Below are 13,299 nucleotides of genomic sequence, written 5' to 3'. Positions count from 1 at the left end.
GGGAACAGCTGCAGGCAGACCTGGACAGGTTGGACAAGTGGGCAGAAAACAACAGAATGCAGTTCAACAAGGAGAAATGCAAAGTGCTGCACCTAGGGAGGAGAAATGTCCAGCACACCTACAGCCTAGGGAATGACCTGCTGGGTGGCACAGAGGTGGAAAGGGATCTTGGAGTCCTAGTGGACTTCAAGATGAACATGAGCCGGCAGTGTGACGAAGCCATCAAAAAAGCCAATGGCACTTTATCGTGCATCAGCAGATGCATGATGAACAGGTCCAAGGAGGTGATACTTCCCCTCTATCGGGTGCTGGTCAGACCGCAGTTGGAGTACTGCATGCAATTCTGGGCACTACACTTCAAGAAGGATGCGGATAACCTGGAGAGGGTCCAGAGAAGGGCCACTCGTATGGTTAAGGGCCTACAGACCAAGCCCTACGAGGAGAGACTAGAGAAACTGGACCTTTTCAGCCTCCGCAAGAGAAGGTTGAGAGGCAACCTTGTGGCTGCCTATAAGTTCATCACGGGGGCACAGAAGGGAATTGGTGAGTATTTATTCACCAAGGCGCCCCCGGGGGTTACAAGAAACAATGGCCACAAGCTAGCAGAGAGCAGATTTAGATTGGACATTAGGAAGAACTTCTTCACAGTTCGAGTGGCCAAGGTCTGGAATGGGCTCCCAAGGGAGGTGGTGCTCTCCCCTACCCTGGGTGTCTTCAAGAGGAGGTTAGATGAGCATCTAGCTGGGGTCATCTAGACCCAGCACTCTTTCCTGCTTATGCAGGGGGTCGGACTCGATGATCTATTGAGGTCCCTTCTGACCCTAACATCTATGAATCTATGAATCCTACCCCCACCCTCTACAATGTACCCCTCTGCCCCCTTGGGTCCTTTTGTATTTCCTTGTGCTTTGAAGTTTTCATTTGAAAGTTAACATTTTCTAATAAATTAAATTTTTGACACCAAGTGGGGGCAGGGGAAAAGGTGTCTCCAGGCCCAGTGCCAGTTCACTGTGGAGGGAACACCCACTCATTTTTTAAGGGCCAAACAAAAAAAAGTTCCCATCAGTATGTTTGCCAACACGGGCCATGTTTTATAATCATTGTCAGCGTTGGCTGCAGTGGGACTTTGCTGTCTGCGTCTCCCAGCAGATGTCCAGGTAGTTTAGGTCCCCCATGACTACCGCCTCTTTAGCTTTTATGGTCTCCGAGAGTTGCCTCAGGAGCCCCGCATCTATTTCTTCCCCTTGGTGTGGGGGTCTGTAGCAGACCCCTACCACCAAATCTCTTTCTCCTTGCCCCCAATGTAGCCTAACCCACAATCCTTCTACTTCCTCAACCTTGGATTCTGTCTTGATGAGGGTTGATGTATATTGCTCACTGACATAAAGTGCAACACCCCCCCCTTTCTTCCCCGACCTGTCCTTTCTATACAATCTATAGCCCTCAATATGTACCGCCCAGTCATGGGATGAATCCCACCAGGTCTCTGTTAGCCCCACTAAGTCATAGGTGTTTAGTGCAAGCAAGAGCGCTAATTCATCCTGCTTGTTCCCCATGCTCCTAGCATTAGTATATAGGCACTTGAGCCCTGCGACTGGTGCCTTTTCTGCCCCCCCGCTCCGAGTCCCAAGGGGCCCATTGTTTCTTACCTTCTTGTTTCTTACCTGTGCCGTAGTGCTGGCCTCCCCATGGCTTTCAGGTTTCCAATGTTCTCCTTCTTCAGGCTGGGCTGCCACATGGTTTGGTGGTCCACAGCTTCCCCTGCCCTCGTACTCCCCTCCCCCCGACGAGCCTAGTTTAAAGCCCGCCGGAGGAGATCCACCAACCTAGTAGAAAACACACGCTTACCTTTAGGGGACAGGTGAAGCCCATCCCAGCTGAGCATGTCCCTCGTCGTGATGTGCGGGTCATTGTCCAGGAATCCGAAGCCTGCCTCAAGACACCACTGCCGAAGCCACCAGTTGGTCTCTCTGATGCAGTTCTCCTGCCGTCTTCCTCGTCCAGTCACTGGTAGGATGGAAGAGAAAACCACCTGTGCACTGAACTCCTTCAGCACGCCACCTAGAGCACTGTAGTCCGCCATCAGGTGATCGGGGGTTCTCCTGGCCGCATCATTAGTACCCACATGGACTAGGACCATGGGGTAGTAATCGGTGGGCTTGATCCTGGCCTGGATTACCTCCATCACATCCCGAATCTTTGCTCGAGGGAGGCAGCATACCTCTCGTGCCGAGGGGTCCTGGCGACAGATGGGCCCTTCCGTACCTCTCAGGATGGAGTCGCCTATGACGACTCCTCTGGGTCCTCGTGGATCTCTTGATCTGTTCGGAGTGTGAAGAACGTGGTGTTTCTTCTTGCCCAAGGGTTTCCTCCTCCCCTTCCATCTCCTGCAGGGTCACCAGGGCCTCGTACCTGTTCACCAGTCGGACTGGAGAAGCTGGTACCGGTTCGCTGCGAGCTGCTCCGGTCCTGGCTGTGACCGTCTGCCACTCTGCTGTGGAGGGCACTCCCCGGGCTGCTTCTTCCTTGGGTGCCTGGGCCTGCAGGGAAAGGAAATAACTGTCAATTTCATCCTCCACCTCCCTGATCCCCCTCAGCCTGCTAACCTCCTCCCGGAGCTCCCTCACCTGCGCCTCCAGAGCCCTAAGACGGGCACCTGCTGGACAGGTGTGGGGGCCCCCAATCTCTGTCCCCCCCAGCCCTGCTGGGGATCCCCCACAGGCCAGGAGGTAGGGGGACATCAGCTCCCCCATGGGCTCGGTCTGGGTGGAGGCCTCAGACCTGCCCCGGGTAGCCTTGTCCCCCTGGGCAGACGCCCTAGCAGCACTCCTCGTAGACACCATTCTATTAAGCTGCTGTTTGTAGACCTGCGCGGTGTACGCCCTACCCCTACAGGAGTTCCACTCCTGGCCCTCCCGGCCTGCCCGCCGGCGCGAACGCCTGCGTGCTCTTACAGAGCACGCCTGTTTGCGCGCTCTGTTCACGCCGTGCAGCTCGGGAGCGCAGCTCCCTACCGGCTCAGCTATATGGGACCCGGGGGGCTTCCCCTCCGGATCCGGCTCAGCTGCACCGGGTCCCTCCGCCCCACTTACCTTCGGGGGATCAGCTGCTGCTGCTGCCGCCACCTCCAGTCAGTCAGTTGCTAAAAGGGGCACACGTGCGTGCGAGACACACGTGTGCTGACTCCTCTCCTTCCCGCCGCTGGTTCCCAAGAGTGGAGTGGGAATGTAACCAAGTTACATATAAAACATGCAACCAACTAAGCCCGGGAGTGGGAAGGGGGAAAGGGAGGGAAGGGGCATGATGCTCGTAAAGCAGAGACCCTTCATAACAATACCACGTCGTAATAGGGAGGTGGTCTGGAAAACACGTACTGTTACAAATAGCAACATGCAGGATACAATTTCAGGGGTGGGGAAGAGTCCAGGATTAAAAGTCCTTGGTGGTGATTCAGTGCAGCTGGGTGGGGGGAGGGAGGGAGGAGGGGCAGTCAGGTATTTCCTCCTTTGTCACTTCCAGCTGTTGGTGTGGTGGGGTCCCTGTAGTGCTGTTGTCCCATGATGTGTTCTGCATAGATATCCCTTAACCACTGGATGGTGTTGGATACCATGAAGCACCACATCAGCTTGTCATAGTGGCGGGATACATGGCAGGCATGCAGGACACTCTCCTTGCTGGAGTCCTATGCTCCGAGTGCCCCGATGATCAGCACCTCAACCATTACATTGTATCGCCAGCTTCTCAAGGTGTCTGCCAGTGGCTGGTACTGCTCTCTGTTTTGTTTTCATACCTCAGTGAAAGCTTTTAACATGTTCTCTAACATCATGGTGACATCCACAATCACAATGCGCTTGCTGTCCTTGTCAGTCATACCAATGTCCAGGCACAGCTGGCTGTCACATTTTGGGATGGTGCAGCTGATAGACATGTTCCCCACTGAGGCTGGGATGGCCTTTGGCAGTCAGTCCTGGGCAGCATTGTGGCAGAGCTGCCACACTCTGATGTGGCGTTTGTAGGCATGCAGAACATGGGGGAAAGTTTCTGCCTCGTAACTGTAGTGTTGACACCTTCTGTTGGAGTTCCTGTATCCGATGGCACCATTGAATGGCAGGCAGGTGAAGATAATCGAAGGGTTTTTAGCCAAAAAGGCAGAGATGCTGATGGGAACCTACCACAAGGAGAGGTTACTGGAGCTCATCTGTGTGAGGTAAATGGTGGTGCCCATACTGTGCAGTCCCCCTCAGTGTTGGCTATTATTCAAGTCATGATGAGCCACTACCTAGCATATATTTTTACTTCCTCTTCACTCCCACAGCTTAGCTGTACCTTTCTTTCCCATTCCCAATGATTCCTGTTTCTTTACCAGCCTTAAATGTCTGGCAAACATCACCAAACATCTCTGTAGATGAGAGGCACTCCCTTTCTCAGCCTGTCACATGTGGTTAGTGTGACCCCTCCTTCTATGAAGTGGATCTGGACTAGGTTGCCCTGTGCCTCCTCTACATATAAATTTTTGGAACATCTCAGGATTCATGATGAACACCCAGTTCCATTTGGGGGACGGAGAGGGGGCAGTAATTAACACATCAATCCTTTGTGGGTGGAGGGTAGTTACCTGAACTACACATGCATACCAAGCAGTACTGAGCTATAGGATCACCATGGCTTGAAACACTGTTGATTCTGCTAGAGCACAATCCTTTGTGGGTGGGGGGGGGGGTAGTTATCTGAACTACACATGAATACCAAGCAGTACTGAGCTATAGGGTCACCATGGCTTGAAACACTGTTGATTCTGCTGGGGCCCAACCCAATTAACTATGTGGTAAATCACAAGCTCTTTGGCTTTGGACTATTATGCATAGTTTGTACTATATAAGTAGGTACAAAAGTGCTGGTGAAATGTATGTTTATGGAGTACTTGTGCTAAAGCTTGCAGAAGTTCCAAAAAGGTAAAATGTATTAATTATGGATGAACTAAGTTTATGGGCAACTATAATAATTTGCCTATATGCAAATTACTACAGGAAGCTTTATTTCAAGACCAGTGTTTTCAAATTTGCCTCTTGTTTCCATGTGCTTAGGGAGAGCGGGGTCTGACAGTAAGGGTGGAGGGAGTGACTGCAGGGGAAAGAAGTTGGAAGGGATAAGGAGGCTACCTTACCTCCCCCCTCCCCCTGATCTATCTTCCTAGCTGTAGCAGTGAGAGGGCAACAAAATCAAAGCAAACTTCCAATAATTAGATTCTATACCTGAAAAAATTGTAGTAACTGTATACGTCTTCCACATATAGAATCTAATTATTGTGAGGTCATCTTATATTCAGGGTCATCTTAGATTCAAGTAAATGTGGTATACAGAAGTGGAAGCTAGCAATATCTTAATGACTCTTTTTGCCCTTGCTTAGGGACAAGGTGCTCTGTAGCATGTGATATTGAGTGAAGGGGAGCTTTCACATAATGGCCAACAGGAATGTAATTGTCAAATAGCTGAAGAATGTAATATATAATTCTTGCCTTAAAAATGTAAATTTAGACTGCAAGCATATTGGTTGTTTGCATGATAGAGATTGTTACTAGTTCAGCCAGGTGTGGAAGCCAGATGCTTTTTTCAGAAGACTGCAAATTATTTCTGATAATAGGACACTTAGTTAATCCATCTGTATTATACAGTAGTATGCATTTGGTTCCAAATTAAAATCTTAATAAGTTGTGCAAATATTTATTCATTTTATATATTCATTGATTATCTGATTGTCTCCCATCCTCCTGCCCTCTTACATGAGAGGTAGTATCCCACTTTACAAGAAGTTCCTTTGATGTTTTGGAACCTCAACAGAGTTCAAGGTGACAGTATTTTAGCCAGTACTAATGCTACTGGTTTGTCTGCTTTTCATGTTCCTCCCTAGAGACCCAAGACCAAAAACAAAGTTTTTAATGTTAATGCAGGGTTGAATTGACTCAGTGAAAATACTCCTCTCATTAGTGAAGGAGCTACTCACTCTGCATATTTTGACCTCAAGTCACAATGGAGAGGAAAACACACTGGTTTTGAAGAGCTGATATCTGTTAAGCCTTTGCAGAACTGTGCAGTAATATTGCATAATGTGTTTGTCTAGTGGGTCTGACTTTAATTGGTGTTATCAGTTGGTCATTTTCAGACAGCCATACATGAAATATTTGAGGCAGGAGGTGACATTTTAAAAAAATAGTAGTAGTAGTAGTAGATTAATGAAATAGTAAGAGCACACAATAAAAATCAAGCAAATCAGGATTAAGAATTAAATTCCCTACATCAACATTAGCCTTATTTACCTAATAAAATGTACATATTTGTGTTTACATGTTAAAGTATATTTTCAAGGTAGGTAATAAGTGTATACATATTATTCTTTAGGGTTTATTGAATAAGAATTCTTTGTAAGGGTAACCAAAAAGGGAATGAGAACCTTAGCTTTTAATGGCAGTCTCTTAGAAACAGAACTTGTCAAAAATAAACCTTGACAGAAACTTTTCCATAGGCTTCTATTTGCATAGTACTCTTTGCAGTAAGCGCTATAACCTTAATACAGATTTGATTGAGAGTCTGCTTTACACTGCATTTACCTATTTTAATAGAAATACATGGAAAGGGTCCAGGTGTCTATTCTATTTTTAGGTTGGATAAACCAGCACAATATCATAAATTCACATACTGGATCCTACATTCCTTGTAAACCCCAAACTCTCAGTAAGGCCAGGTACAGACATTACACACAGACTGGTATAAGTGATCGCAAACTGATTTAAACCTGCCATGGAACCGAAGTTGAACATACATAGACTGGTTTAAAAATGGTGGAACCCAGTCTAAGAGACCTGGATCGATGTGGTATCATACTTAAGCAACTTAGGTTAAACCTGTCTGTCGATCCTCTGTAACAGATCCCCTCCTAACTTAAGTTAGGTTGAAGTCCACTGGCATCCCTGCTAACCTCCCCTTGCAGGGCAGTGTGCTGGAACTTGTCCCGTTCTGTCCCCATCCCCACCTCCTGCCTTTGGCCAGCTGTCAGCGACAGTGTGTGTGTGGGGAGGAATTTTGGTGTCTTTCCTTGCATCTGTGTCCCTTTACAACAGAGCAGTGAGGGGAGAGACACAGCCACAGCCTCAGCCAGGCAAGGGGGTGAGGGGAATACTACCGTCTGTGTCTGCGGGGGCCAAGGCCAGGATCAGGTCCATGCAGTGGGGGCCTCTATTCCCCCTTCCCGACTCTGCTTCCCCCCTCACTGTCTACCTGCTGCATCTGACAGCCAACCACTGGCAAGCAGCAGGGCTGGGTGAGGGGCTGTGCTGGCCAGTCAGGGGTGGCCAGCTGCTGGCTGCACTCAGCATTCTCTGGCAGCCTGCCAGGAGACGTGCAGGATTGCCCCCAACCTACTCACCTCAGCCAGTGCAGGCAGCCTGCATGCCCCCTCCACACCCCAAAGGGCACACTTGTGTTCTCTTCCCTCCCAGACTATCCCAGTTCACTTAGAGAACCCATATAAATTAGTCTGAAACTGCCTCAGGCTTTTTTAATGTCTGTACCCAGCCTAAAAGAACCCAGGATTGGACCCTATATCTATACAACACTGCTTCTTTTGTTTGTTTGTTTCCAGGAAACATGTTAAATAAGGGTTAGAAATCAGCAAGTCATAAACTGTATCTGCAAATCCATATGTTTCATAATCTGATATGAGCAAACAAAGCAGTTGCTAACAGCTTATCCAAAAATTAAATATTTTCATATATTTTGTAATAAAATTTCTCTTTAATTCTTTGTAACAGGCAGTTCTGCTAATCTAACCTGCCGAGCTTTCTTTGGATACAGTGGAGACGTCAGTCCTTTAATTTACTGGATGAAAGGAGAGAAATTTATTGAAGATTTAGATGAAAATCGCGTCTGGGAAAGTGATATCAGGTAAAAAGAAGAATGTGTCCTCTTACAGTATTTGTTTCTGATAGTGATTATAGCACTATTTAAAGAGAAGGAACAGATTTTTATTACTAACAAGAGTATGGAAATATTATAGGCCTCATTGGCCTGTATGTGACACCAGTTTTATGTAACCATTACTCTTATGACTTCAGTGGAATACACATTATGAGACTGATGTAACAGGGTGGAGAAGATGGTCCTTTACTTGGTCATCAACCTTTCTGTTCCTTTACTAAAGCTGACTATTTAGGATGGAGGAATGGGGAAATGCTGTAATTGGTAAGATCTGATCCTAGTTATAATACTATAAATTACAACAACTTACACAAGAATTTGCTAATGTAATGTTTGAATTCACATAATAACTTTGTTGCGAAACAGAACAGTAATATTTACCCCTCAAAATGTTATTAAGAAGCAGTCAATAGCAATAAATCCAGAACAAGGCCCACAAATAAATATATATTTTTTATGAAATCACAGAGCCTAAAATAATAGTGTTAATGTTTAAGTCAGGCCTTTGTTTCTAAATATTATTATTCATATTATTTCAGAAAGGAATTGTATTCAAAGGATATTTTTGGCCTGCAATGTCTCTGGTTTTACAGTGGAGCTAGCAAGGGATTTGATAGTCTAAAAGTGCTGCTTTAGCCTGGGATTAAGAACAAGGTATGCCTCCACTGAGGATGCTCTGGTTCAAATATACTACAAAATCTCATACAATTTTATTATAAAGTGCCTACTCATATCTGAAAGGAACCTTTTTAGTATATGAACCAATATGCTGTTTGCATATACTTAACATATCAGTATACCAGTGTACATTACTTTAGGACCCCTTACTAAATTACTGTAGGCATGTTATCGACCTTAATTTTTCTGACCATGTAAGAAGTTAGCTGTTTTTAAATTCCATCTCTCTTCACTGAAGTGTGTGCTACTTTGTAGGAAGGGAACCAGCTTTGTTTATTCTGTCTAATTTTCCAGAATAAGCATGGGCAAACTAAAGTAAGAGAGAAAATCTTACTGGCAAACCAAGAGCACCATGCAGACGTTAAAAGTTATTCCTGTCATATTCCACTCCATACGCAAGGGCCACATGAAGTCAAGAATATTTCACCTCAGTGTACTCCACGATTATTCTACGGAGCTCAATCCCAATATGCCAAATTGCATAGAACTCTGCTGTACTATATTTCTTATTTAAAGCTTCCCCACAGCCTTTCACCTAGAGAGTTAGGATTTAAAATGTTTAAAAGAGGTGATAAACCTCTTTACAGCTTCTTTGTTTTATGTTGGTTCAGAGAGGACTTTTAACAGTGCTTTTCATTTATTTTGGCCAGGTTTGAGGTGGTGGTTAGGAGAGTTTCAAGTAATTTCCTATTTGCTCTTCAGGACTATTAACACTATTGTTGGGAATGATAAAGGGGAGTATGAAATACAGGAAAGATGGTGACAAAATAGGCTTTTACCCAGGATGTGTTTGCCTCCATCATTCATTTGAAGCCTATGATAGCTATTTCAGCTCTTCCTGGTGGTTTTTAATTCTACACAATAACCATGATGATCATTAGCATCTCAGGTAATGATTTTTCTTGCCATGACATGAAATCGTGAAGATTGCTGACAAGCGCTTTTGAACAAAACCAATGTTTCTTCCAGATTTTTAGTGCTACCATAGGCCTAAAAATAACCCTTGTAACCTTTTTAGATCAGTTTTTAGTTCTATTATTGTAAGAAAATTGTATCCCTCTCAACTTTCAATGTATTGTCAGAGCATCCAGTGTCCTGCTTAAAGAAGACAAATACTTGCAACACTTATTAGCATGACTAAAACCAAAACTCCTCATTAGGGGTAAGGGAGAAAATGGCATGATGTAATTTAATACTATAGCCAGATCTGAAGTAATAAATTTGTGAATTGTGAATAGAATTATTATATCACAGTTTTATCTAAACCTCTGACAGTACTTTTCTTTTCTTTGTAGAATTCTCAAGGAACATCTTGGGGAACAAGAAGTGTCCATCTCATTAATTCTTGATTCTGTGGAGGAAGGAGACCTAGGAAATTACTCATGTTATGTTGAAAATGGAAATGGACGCAGACATGCCAGTGTTCTCCTACATAAAAGGGGTAAATAGTTGGCTTTTGAACATAGCTACTGAGCACTGTAATGATCTTGCATCTGTACCTTCCTATAGACAGTAATCTATAGAAAGGCAGGGTTTCCTTTTGTTTCCCTGCATCTATGAAAGCCTACAAATGAACCAGAGAAGTCATTTTTAATTATTGTTATCACTGGAACACATACAGTAACATTATAGTCTTATATAATAAAGGGCTTAGTCCGTCTGTCTGTCCATAACACTCTTGGAACACTCTGGTTGGTTAGTGAAACAACCAATCAGAGTGCAGAGTGCTGCCATGACAGCAGGGATGGAGGGGCAATGCTTGCCTGGCCCTGGTCTTTGGAGGTGGCAGAGCACTGCCATGATGGCAGGGATGGAGTGGGGGGATGAGGCCAGCAGCACTGGCCTTGCCCCCCTGCTCCATCCCCTCTCTGCCCACCGCAATGGTGGTACCCCGCCACCTCTGAGGAGCAGGACCAGGGGCGGGGGGGGGAAGATAATGGCACTGGAAGTGGTGGCAGCATGGGGTGCTAGTGGAGGAGAATGGAGGTGACAGCGGGGCAAAGCCCCCCCCGCCCCGTTCCTGGGAGGTGGCAGCAGCATGGGATGGTGGGTGATAGCACTCTGTCCCTGCCTGCCTCCCCGTCCCCCATCATTCTTGACGGGCAGTTTGCTAGTCTTTTAATAATGCTTATGTAGAAGATGCATTTAATGACTCAATAGTATAGGAACCCATAAAAGGTTAGTAGAGGTAACATGGTAGGAAGCTACTGTCAATATAATTTTATTCATTTTCTGTAAGATATAAACCCCAATATTAGAACAGTTACTGACAGTATGTTCCACTCCTAGATCATAGATATATCTCTCACTAAGAATGTTATTGCCTTTTCTAACTCACCATTCTGCAGGGGTTTTAGTTCTAAAATGTTGTAGTTAATGTGACACTTGGAGGGAGATCAGCGAGGAACTTTTGAAGTTCTTCTTGTTCCCTCTCTTCATGGATGTCAGGTGATTTGGGCCTAACTAATGGCCTTAAAAATCTCCCACTGAGATAATTAGAGAGAGACAGAGAGTACCTTGCTAAACAAGCCTTCCAATCTGCTTGCACACTTTACCTCCTAGAGTATATTACACTTCTATAGGCTGTAGGGCTCTTCAAGGCTCAAGGGCTACCATTGACTTTAGTAAGGAATGAAAGATCAGGACCAATGTCCATGCTTTGCCATCATTATTGTACTATTATTAGAGGTTAGCACGCTACTTTCTTACAGGCTTCTGAACTGCTTGTTGGATGTCAGTTTACATTAAGGTAGTAGTTCCTCCTCTAGTTCTTGTTTTGTCAAATGACAAGCTTGGATAAATTAAAAAACAGATTACAGGGCAAACGATCATAAATAATTAACTGGTATGTTTGTCTTCTATCCATCATAAACTACTTGGACAGTCACGTGTCATGGCCGTTCTCCAGCACTATTATACCTCCTCAGATTTAAGAGGTCAGAACATGGAAATAAACAAATGATCTGTCTGGGGCAGCAGCTGCCATTTATTCTTGCAGTTATTGAGTTGGGAAAGGAGTGTAAGCCAGTAATTTGTGAGTTAGTAATAGACTAGCAGTGGGGCAGGTATACCTAATTCAGAAATATTTGAATCCATGTGATAAATTCAATAAATAATTATAACACCACAATTTCTCTTTAACAGAGCAATTAACTTACGAGATAAAGAATATTACTGGAAGAATTTTGAATGAATTTAAAGACAACGATTTGTTGGTTTTAGGTCATTTTTTATGATCCTTTTCCTTTCTGTTGCCTTTTCATGTCAGCAGTAGCAGTAAGATTATAACACTACAGAGAACGTCCCCACTAAGGAGTTCTATGACTGCCAACCTTTAATTTAGCAATGTGCATGGACTAAACTTTGCAAGGTCACTCTGTTCCCTTGCCTCCCTGAGAGAGCTTTAAGAATGGCAAACCACCCAGAGCCTATGGCCTTACAATGACATGCTCAAGAAGCAATGTTCAGAAAGTTTTATCATCATCACCACAAATACCAGAAAGCTAGAAATAGCTAAAGGTTTGGAGTTTGGTTTGGTTTTATCTTGTTTTGTTTTAAATCATAGTGATTCTCAAATGGTGGTTTGAAAAATGACCCTATTGTGTCTGTAAGATGCAAAATGTACCTGTTACAAGCCTTCTACATACTTTGCATGTTGACAACTGTTTGAGCAAAATGGGAAATTAACCATGGCAGATAAAAAATTCTACCTAGTCTCTCAGGCCTCCTAGCAGGGGAAGTTTTGCACAGCTTGCTTTGTTTCGTATATGTCACCATAGCAACATTCTGCATTAGGTTTCCTTGTTTAGACCTGCATTTAGTATCTGCTAAGAATTTGTTATTTTCTGAAAATTTAGTCCCATAGAACAATCAATAACTGATTATAAATTAAGAAAAAATGTTTCCCAAAGATTAAAATACTTTTCTAAGTTGCTGGCTTTTGGGTTTTTTTCAGCTATATAAACCAGTCAAGATGTTAAGTCTAGAGTGCTCACTAAACACCTAAAAATAGGTTAAAACAGTGGGGGGCAACCTTTTTGGCAGGCATGGCACAAATTAACCCAGTATCCTCCCCAAGTGTGCTGCCTGTGCCACTTGTGGTACTCCTGCTGCATGTTGGGTTAAAACAGAATAAATTCTATGTACTGTATAGTATAACTGTGATCATAAAGGAAGTAAAAAAGAAAAGTTGTTATTAAACAAAAGCCATTCCCAGAAAGACCTATTTAAGTAATTAGTGACAAAAACTGTTTCTTTAGTGACTCTAAGCATAAATATTTTTGTACTGTATTATCTTTTTTATTTAAATTATTAAGCCTCTTACTCTGTAAAGGCTGAGGACATTAGCTGCTCTGGGACACTGAAAATTGCTTGCAAATAGGTTACAATACAGCCAGTGTCCACTTAAGTTGGTAACAATAAGAATAACTAAATTTGAGGATGGTTGCTCATAAATCCAGGGTTCTGGGCTAGCTCTGCCTCTAATTAGCATGTGAATTTGATTGAATTGGTCAAGTTATTTCACCTATGTATCTCACTTTTCCCTTTTGAAAAAAGGGATTCCATTGCTTACCTGCATCACAAGCATACTTAGAAGTGTTTGTCCAATGTTTTGAAAATATAAAGGGACAGACTTCATGAGTCAGGTAT

General features: G+C 44.1%; 1 protein-coding gene across 4 annotated transcripts in view; it reads left to right on the top strand.

The window, feature by feature from the left end:
• IL1RAPL1 (interleukin 1 receptor accessory protein like 1) overlaps positions 1-13,299 on the top strand; it is a 1,380,155-nt gene that overhangs the window by 1,315,090 nt on the left and 51,766 nt on the right. For all 4 annotated transcript variants that reach the window (XM_059720831.1, XM_059720833.1, XM_019486306.2 and 1 more), the window contains 2 exons: positions 7,806-7,938; positions 9,945-10,090. In XM_059720831.1, coding sequence (XP_059576814.1) covers positions 7,806-7,938; positions 9,945-10,090 — 279 coding nt within the window. The remainder of the gene's footprint in view (positions 1-7,805; positions 7,939-9,944; positions 10,091-13,299) is intronic.

The sequence above is a fragment of the Alligator mississippiensis genome, chromosome 1, assembly GCF_030867095.1.
Source record: "Alligator mississippiensis isolate rAllMis1 chromosome 1, rAllMis1, whole genome shotgun sequence".
NCBI lineage: Eukaryota > Metazoa > Chordata > Crocodylia > Alligatoridae > Alligator > Alligator mississippiensis.
This window is presented reverse-complemented; position numbering and strand designations above follow the sequence as displayed.